Genomic DNA, 9,127 nt, shown 5'->3' with positions numbered 1-9,127 from the left:
TGTTCTAACTAGGTTATGTCTGTCTGTCTGTCTGTTCTAACTAGGCTTTGTCTGTGTTCTAAATGGCACCAACGAAAGTCATCAAAACCACCCAAGCCATAGACAACCACCCAAGCCAAGCCATAGACAGCCACCCAAGCCATAGACAACCACCCAAGCTAAGCCATAGACAACCACCCAAGCCATAGACAACCACCCAAGCCAAGCCATAGACACCCACCCAAGCCAAGTCATCAAACCACCCAAGCCAAGCCATAGACAACCACCCAAGCCAAGCCATAGACAACCACCCAAGCCAAGCCATAGACAACCATAGACAACCACCCAAGCTAAGCCATAGACAACCACCCAAGCCATAGACAACCACCCAAGCCAAACCATAGACACCCACCCAAGCCAAGTCATCAAACCACCCAAGCCAAGCCATAGACAACCACCCAAGCCAAGCCATAGACAACCACCCAAGCCAAGCCATAGACACCCACCCAAGCCAAGCCATAGACAACCACCCAAGGCAAGCCATAGACAACCATCCAAGCCAAGCCATAGACACCCACCCAAGCCAAGCCATAGACAACCACCCAAGCCAAGCCATAGACAACCATCCAAGCCAAGCCATAGACACCCACCCAAGCCAAGCCATAGACAACCACCCAAGCCAAGCCATAGACAACCACCCAAGCCAAGCCATAGACACCCACCCAAGCCAAGCCATAGACACCCACCCAAGCCAAGCCATAGACAACCACCCAAGCCAAGCCATAGACAACCACCCAAGCCAAGCCAGCCAAGCGAGACTCTCTCTCACTCCCTCTACCATGGTTCTCTACTCTCTCTCCCTCTACCATGGTTCTCTATTCTCTCTCTCTCCCTCTACCATGGTTCTCTACTCTCTCTCACTCCCTCTACCATGGTTCTCTATTCTCTCTCTCTCCCTCTACCATGGTTCTCTACTCTCTCTCTCTCCCTCTACCATGGTTCTCTACTCTCTCTCTCTCCCTCTACCATGGTTCTCTATTCTCTCTCTCTCCCTCTACCATGGTTCTCTACTCTCTCTCCCTCTACCATGGTTCTCTACTCTCTCTCTCCCTCTACCATGGTTCTCTACTCTCTCTCTCTCCCTCTACCATGGTTCTCTACTCTCTCTCTCCCTCTACCATGGTTCTCTACTCTCTCTCTCACTCTCTCTACCATGGTTCTCTACTCTCTCTCTCTCTACCATGGTTCTCTACTCTCTCTCACTCCCTCTACCATGGTTCTCTACTCTCTCTCTCTCCCTCTACCATGGTTCTCTACTCTCTCTCTCTCTACCATGGTTCTCTACTCTCTCTCCCTCTACCATGGTTCTCTACTCTCTCTCCCTCTACCATGGTTCTCTACTCTCTCTCCCTCTACCATGGTTCTCTACTCTCTCTCTCTCCCTCTACCATGGTTCTCTACTCTCTCTCACTCCCTCTACCATGGTTCTCTACTCTCTCTCTCTCCCTCTACCATGGTTCTCTACTCTCTCTCTCTCCCTCTACCATGGTTCTCTACTCTCTCTCTCTCCCTCTACCATGGTTCTCTACTCTCTCTCTCTCCCTCTACCATGGTTCTCTACTCTCTCTCACTCCCTCTACCATGGTTCTCTACTCTCTCTCTCTCCCTCTACCATGGTTCTCTACTCTCTCTCTCTCCCTCTACCATGGTTCTCTACTCTCTCTCCCTCCCTCTACCATGGTTCTCTACTCTCTCTCTCTCTACCATGGTTCTCTACTCTCTCTCTCTCCCTCTACCATGTTTCTCTACTCTCTCTCTCCCTCTACCATGGTTCTCAACTCTCTCTCTCACTCCCTCTACCATGGTTCTCTACTCTCCCTCTCTCTACCATGGTTCTCTACTCTCTCTCCCTCTACCATGGTTCTCTACTCCCTCTCCCTCTACCATGGTTCTCTACTCTCTCTCACTCCCTCTACCATGGTTCTCTACTCTCTCTCTCTCTCCCTCTACCATGGTTCTCTACTCTCTCTCCCTCTCTCTACCATGGTTCTCTACTCTCTCTCCCTCTCTCTACCATGGTTCTCTACTCTCTCTCCCTCTACCATGGTTCTCTACTCTCTCTCTCTCCCTCTACCATGGTTCTCTACTCTCTCTCACTCCCTCTACCATGGTTCTCTACTCTCTCTCTCTCCCTCTACCATGGTTCTCTACTCTCTCTCCCTCTCTCTACCATGGTTCTCTTCTCTCTCTCCCTCTACCATGGTTCTCTACTCTCCCTCTCTCTACCATGGTTCTCTACTCTCTCTCCCTCTACCATGGTTCTCTACTCCTCTCTTCCCCTTATTTTCCACAACCACTTTTCTGTGTAACTTTACTGCTGCACATGCAAATTAGCATGATAGCTGAGCTAACTACGTGGAAACAGCCTACATGTTTACAACGATAGCTGACATTTTCACAAGCCAGTCTAGAAAGTTGACAGTGTTTGGTATCTTCCTTCATAAGCCTTCTTTCAATGAGTGACTTCACTATTCGTTTCTCTAGTCCTCTCTGCATGAAGAACCACTGTGGAATTCCACACCCTCAAATCCCTCTCACCAGTGATCTGTGTGGTCGAGCCAGTCAGTCAGAGTGGGCTGGATTGTGTTTGTCTCGGTTCTCTCTGAAAAGACGTGTGTGTGTGTGTGTGTGTGTGTGTGTGTGTGTGTGTGTGTGTGTGTGTGTGTGTGTGTGTGTGTGTGTGTGTGTGTGTGTGTGTGTGTGTGTGTGTGTGTGTGTGTGTGTGTGTCTCTGGTTCGGCTTTGACTCATCGCTGAGTCATGTAGCGGCCTAGCTCCTAGTCACCTACCCACTCGCTCCTGAGACGCTTCAAGGTCACACACACGCGCGCGCGAACACACACACACACACACACACACACACACACACACGCGCGCGCGAACACACACACACACACACACACACACACACACACACACACACACACACACACTCATCTGTGTCCTTCCGACCGCCGGTCACAGATCGATGTGCATAGCGATGAGTCACAGAGCTGGGCGCTCCCTCGTCTGCGTATGAGTTCGGCTGAGGTGGAGACCGAGCTAAACGGAGAAGTAGTGGTGGTCAGACAACCTCTCGGATTGTTTTCAACGGTCTTTCAGTTAAGTGAGGGTCTGAGTCACACAACGTCACGGTTTTATGCTTTGGACACACAGCGATGACGAACGGCTGAAAGCAGCCCTCTGTAGAATCGTCAGAATGCAAAATAGAAAATGGCAGCCGATTATTCTAGTCAGAGGCTCTTGTTTCCTGTTTCAAGATGCCTGGTTCTGAGATTACAGCGACCATCTGTGTGTTGTCTACTGTGTGAGCCAGCTGTTTAAACGGACCCTATTGTAGGCCTTGGTCTGAAGAGGAAATGCTTTTTTCTAATTGACCAACCTGCCCGGGTTAAGGATGTGATCACATCCATTCTCTCTCTCTCTCAGCACTGACTGAGTTTATCCTTAGGAAAACAACCCCAGGCATCCCAGTCACCCTGGCCATCCGTCCAGTCACCCCAGACATCCCATTCACCCTGGCCATCTGTCCAGTCACCCCAGACATCCCATTCACCCTGGCCATCCGTCCAGTCACCCTGGCCACCCGTCCAGTCGCCCTGGCCACCCGTCCAGTTGCCCTGGCCACCCTTCCAGTCGCCCTGGCCATCCGTCCAGTCGCCCTGGCCATCCGTCCAGTCGCCCTGTCCATCCGTCCAGTCGCCCTGGCCAGTCGCCCAGGCCACCCGTCCAGTCGCCCAGGCCACCCGTCCAGTCGCCCAGGCCAGTCGCCCAGGCCACCCGTCCAGTCGCCCAGGCCACCCGTCCAGTCGCCCTGGCCACCCGTCCAGTCGCCCTGGCCACCCGTCCAGTCGCCCTGGCCACCCGTCCAGTCGCCCTGACCACCCGTCCAGTCACATCCAGTCGCCCTGGCCATCCGTCCAGTCACCCTGGCCATCCGTCCAGTCACCCAGGCCATCCGTCCAGTCACCCTGGCCATCCGTCCAGTCACCTTGGCCATCCGTCCAGTCACATCCAGTCACCCTGGCCATCCGTCCAGTCACCCTGGCCACCCGTCCAGTCACCCCGACCACCCGTCCAGTCACCCCGGCCACCCGTCCAGTCACCCCGGCCACCCGTCCAGTCACCCCGGCCACCCGTCCAGTCACCCCGGCCACCCGTCCAGTCACCCCGGCCACCCGTCCAGTCACCCCGGCCACCCGTCCAGTCACCCCGGCCATCCGTCCAGGCCCTACCACTCCACTACCCCATTTCACTCAGACTCAGCTCTCCAGGCATTTTGTAGGGTAATAAAGACGCTCTCCATTTTATTCTCCACTAACATTTTGTTCTTCAATAAGAAAGGCTTGTTTTCTGTTTTGCTATGGCATGCCCTAATGAACACGACCCAGGAGAAGGAGATGGGAGTAACTGTCTGCTTGATGGGTCTGGCCAGGGATATGTTTTCTGTTTTGCTATGGCATGCCCTAATGAACACGACCCAGGAGAAGGAGATGGGAGTAACTGTCTGCTTGATGGGTTTGGCCAGGGATATATTTTCTGTTTTGCTATGGCATGCCCTAATGAACACGACCCAGGAGAAGGAGATGGGAGTAACTGTCTGCTTGATGGGTTTGGCCAGGGATATGTTTTCTGGGTTGTGATGCCATTGATCCTCTGCCACATAAGATGGTCCTCGCTGCTGCCTTTAAATGTTTCCTCCAGCCTGAGAACTAGTCAAGTGTTTCTTGGGAGAATTGAATTTAGCCTAAGTACATGTGGCAACTTGCAAGTGTTACTTATGTTGACAACCCCACTTCCATGACATAATGAGACTGGCAGCTCTGCTATTAATACAACCCCACTACCATGACATAATGAGACTGGCAGCTCTGCTATTAATACAGCCCCACTACCATGACATAATGAGACTGGCAGCTCTGCTATTAATACAATCAAATTTATTTTATATAGCCCTTCGTACATCAGCTGATATCTCAAAGTGCTGTACAGAAACCCAGCCTAAAACCCCAAACAGCAAGCAATGCAGGTGAAGAAGCACGGTGGCTAGGAAAAACTCCCTAGAAAGGCCAAAACCTAGGAAGAAACCTAGAGAGGAACCAGGCTATGTGGGGTGGCCAGTCCTCTTCTGGCTGTGCCGGGTGGAGATTATAGCAAAACATGGTCAAGATGTTCAAATGTTCATAAATGACCAGCATGGTCGAATAATAATAAGGCAGAATAGTTGAAACTGGAGCAGCAGCACAGTCAGGTGGACTGGGGACAGCAAGGAGTCATCATGTCAGGTATTCCTGGGGCATGGTCCTAGGGCTCAGGTCCTCCGAGAGAGAGAAAGAAAGAGAGAATTAGAGAGAGCATATGTGGGATGGCCAGTCCTCTTCTGGCTGTGCCGGGTGGAGATTATAACAGAACATGGCCAAGATGTTCAAATGTTCATAAATGATCAGCATGGTCGAATAATAATAAGGCAGAACAGTTGAAACTGGAGCAGCAGCACAGCCAGGTGGACTGGGGACAGCAAGGAGTCATCATGTCAGGTAGTCCTGGGGCATGGTCCTAGGGCTCAGGTCCTCCGAGAAAGAGAAAGAGAGAAGGAGAGAATTAGAGAACGCACACTTAGATTCACACAGGACACCGAATAGGACAGGAGAAGTACTCCAGATATAACAAACTGACCCTAGCCCCCCGACACATAAACTACTGCAGCATAAATACTGGAGGCTGAGACAGTCTCCAACCCCACTACCATGACATAATGAGACTGGCAGCTCTGCTATTAATACAGCCCCACTACCATGACATAATGAGACTGGCAGGTCTGCTATTAATACAGCCCCACTACCATGACATAATGAGACTGGCAGCTCTGCTATTAATACAGCCCCGCTACCCTGACATAATGAGACTGGCAGCTCTGCTATTAATACAGCCCCGCTACCCTGACATAATGAGACTGGCAGCTCTGCTATTAATACAGCCCCACTACCATGACATAATGAGACTGGCAGCTCTGCTATTAATATAGCCCCACTACCATGACATAATGAGACTGGCAGCTCTGCTATTAATACAGCCCCACTACCATGACATAATGAGACTGGCAGCTCTGCTATTAATACAGCCCCACTACCATGACATAATGAGACTGGCAGCTCTGCTATTAATACAGCCCCACTACCATGACATAATGAGACTGGCAGCTCTGCTATTAATATAGCCCCACTACCATGCCATAATGAGACTGGCAGCTCTGCTATTAATACACTTTGCTGGCTTTGGTAACATTGTGAAATACATGAGCTACCCTGGTCTCTGTAGAACGTTCCTCTCTTGAACGATTGATGCTTTTGAACCTCAACACTAGGTACAGTACACCTGTCAGAACTGTTTGTTAACTAACACTGTTGTTGTTGTTGTCTTTCCTCTTCACCCCTCAGTCCCAAAGGAAAGAAGTTCCGGAGCAAACCCCAGCTGTCCCGTTACCTAGGCAACACGGTGGACCTGGGATGTTTTGACTTCCGAACGGGCAAGATGATGCCCGGCAAGATGCAGAAGAACAAACAGAGGCTACGGAATGAGAACCTCACCATCAACAAGGTACAGGTTAGCTTAGGCTACATGTCAGGGTTCTTCAGATGCCGTTCACTCCGTTCTTCCCAATGGCCTCCTAATTTATTTACTTTTAGTGGACATTTGAGCAGGGAGTCCTATTGAGACCGTTCTATTCTCAGCCCTTTGCTATCAGTGGTTTTCTTCCCAATTATCTCCAAAACTCTCAAAGTGTGCACTTGTTCACTTCCCCTTGGACAGGAAGTGCCTGGGAAAAGGAATATAGTGGGAATGTCCTCTCTAGCCCATGCCTCTACCAATCCAATGCTTTTAGATTTGTGGGAAGTAGCCAATGAGTGTACACTTCAGGAGAAAGGGGATATGATTGCCTGTGGGTTTCTCCCCTCCATGTAGCACAGTAGCTGACCTCTCACCTGCCCTGTCGCCTACCTGTTAGAATGACCCATCTGTTGAATTCAGTAGCTGACTGTCCTCTCCTCTCACCTGCTCTGTCTACTAGCTGGCTGTACTGTGGTTTAGTGTGGTGTCTACTAGCTGGCTGTGGTTTAGTGTGGTGTCTACTAGCTGTACTGGGGTTTAGTGTGGTGTCTACTAGCTGTACTGTGGTTTAGTGTGGTGTCTACTAGCTGGCTGTACTGTGGTTTACTGTGGTGTCTACTGGCTGTACTGTGGTTTAGTGTGGTGTCTACTAGCTGTACTGGGGTTTAGTGTGGTGTCTACTAGCTGACTGTCCTCTCTTCTCACCTGCCCTGTCTACTAGCTGGCTGTACTGTGGTTTACTGTGGTGTCTACTAGCTGGCTGTACTGTGGTTTAGTGTGGTGTCTACTAGCTGGCTGTACTGTGGTTTAGTGTGGTGTCTACTGGCTGTACTGGGGTTTAGTGTGGTGTCTACTAGCTGACTGTCCTCTCCTCTCACCTGCCTTGTCTACTAGCTGGCTGTACTGTGGTTTACTGTGGTGTCTACTGGCTGTACTGGGGTTTAGTGTGGTGTCTACTAGCTGTACTGGGGTTTAGTGTGGTGTCTACTAGCTGACTGTCCTCTCTTCTCACCTGCCCTGTCTACTAGCTGGCTGTACTGGGGTTTAGTGTGGTGTCTACTGGCTGTACTGTGGTTTAGTGTGGTGTCTACTGGCTGGCTGTACTGTGGTTTAGTGTGGTGTCTACTAGCTGTACTGGGGTTTAGTGTGGTGTCTACTAGCTGACTGTCCTCTCCTCTCACCTGCCCTGTCTACTAGCTGGCTGTACTGTGGTCTACTGTGGTGTCTACTAGCTGGCTGTACTGTGGTTTAGTGTGGTGTCTACTGGCTGGCTGTACTGTGGTTTAGTGTGGTGTCTACTAGCTGTACTGTGGTTTAGTGTGGTGTCTACTAGCTGTACTGGGGTTTAGTGTGGTGTCTACTAGCTGACTGTCCTCTCCTCTCACCTGCCCTGTCTACTAGCTGGCTGTACTGTGGTTTACTGTGGTGTCTACTGGCTGTACTGGGGTTTAGTGTGGTGTCTACTAGCTGTACTGGGGTTTACTGTGGTGTCTACTAGCTGGCTGTACTGGGGTTTAGTGTGGTGTCTACTATCTGTACTGTGGTTTAGTGTGGTGTCTACTGGCTGGCTGTACTGGGGTTTAGTGTGGTGTCTACTAGCTGTACTGGGGTTTAGTGTGGTGTCTACTAGCTGACTGTCCTCTCTTCTCACCTGCCCTGTCTACTAGCTGGCTGTACTGGGGTTTAGTGTGGTGTCTACTAGCTGACTGTCCTCTCCTCTCACCTGCTCTGTCTACTAGCTGGCTGTACTGTGGTTTAGTGTGGTGTCTACTGGCTGTACTGTGGTTTAGTGTGGTGTCTACTAGCTGTACTGGGGTTTAGTGTGGTGTCTACTAGCTGACTGTCCTCTCTTCTCACCTGCCCTGTCTACTAGCTGGCTGTACTGGGGTTTAGTGTGGTGTCTACTGGCTGTACTGTGGTTTAGTGTGGTGTCTACTGGCTGTACTGGGGTTTAGTGTGGTGTCTACTAGTTGTACTGTGGTTTAGTGTGGTGTCTACTAGCTGTACTGTGGTTTAGTGTGGTGTCTACTAGCTGTCCTGGGGTTTAGTGTGGTGTCTACTGGCTGGCTGTACTGTGGTTTAGTGTGGTGTCTACTAGCTGTACTGGGGTTTAGTGTGGTGTCTACTAGCTGACTGTCCTCTCCTCTCACCTGCCCTGTCTACTAGCTGGCTGTACTGTGGTTTACTGTGGTGTCTACTAGCTGGCTGTACTGTGGTTTAGTGTGGTGTCTACTGGCTGGCTGTACTGTGGTTTAGTGTGGTGTCTACTAGCTGTACTGTGGTTTAGTGTGGTGTCTACTAGCTGTACTGGGGTTTAGTGTGGTGTCTACTAGCTGACTGTCCTCTCCTCTCACCTGCCCTGTCTACTAGCTGGCTGTACTGTGGTTTACTGTGGTGTCTACTGGCTGTACTGGGGTTTAGTGTGGTGTCTACTAGCTGTACTGGGGTTTACTGTGGTGTCTACTAGCTGGCTGTACTGG

The 9,127-nt window shown here is 50.8% G+C and overlaps 1 protein-coding gene across 1 annotated transcript in view; it reads left to right on the top strand.

Annotated features, from left to right (window-relative positions):
- Window positions 1–9,127, top strand: part of LOC110522836 (methyl-CpG-binding domain protein 2) — a 123,459-nt gene that overhangs the window by 17,272 nt on the left and 97,060 nt on the right. Inside the window, exon 2 of the mRNA XM_036976655.2 lies at window positions 6,476–6,635. Coding sequence (XP_036832550.1) covers window positions 6,476–6,635 — 160 coding nt within the window. The remainder of the gene's footprint in view (window positions 1–6,475; window positions 6,636–9,127) is intronic.

Source organism: Oncorhynchus mykiss, chromosome 5 (genome assembly GCF_057628025.1).
Source record: "Oncorhynchus mykiss isolate SJ-2025 chromosome 5, ASM5762802v1, whole genome shotgun sequence".
NCBI lineage: Eukaryota > Metazoa > Chordata > Actinopteri > Salmoniformes > Salmonidae > Oncorhynchus > Oncorhynchus mykiss.
This window is presented reverse-complemented; position numbering and strand designations above follow the sequence as displayed.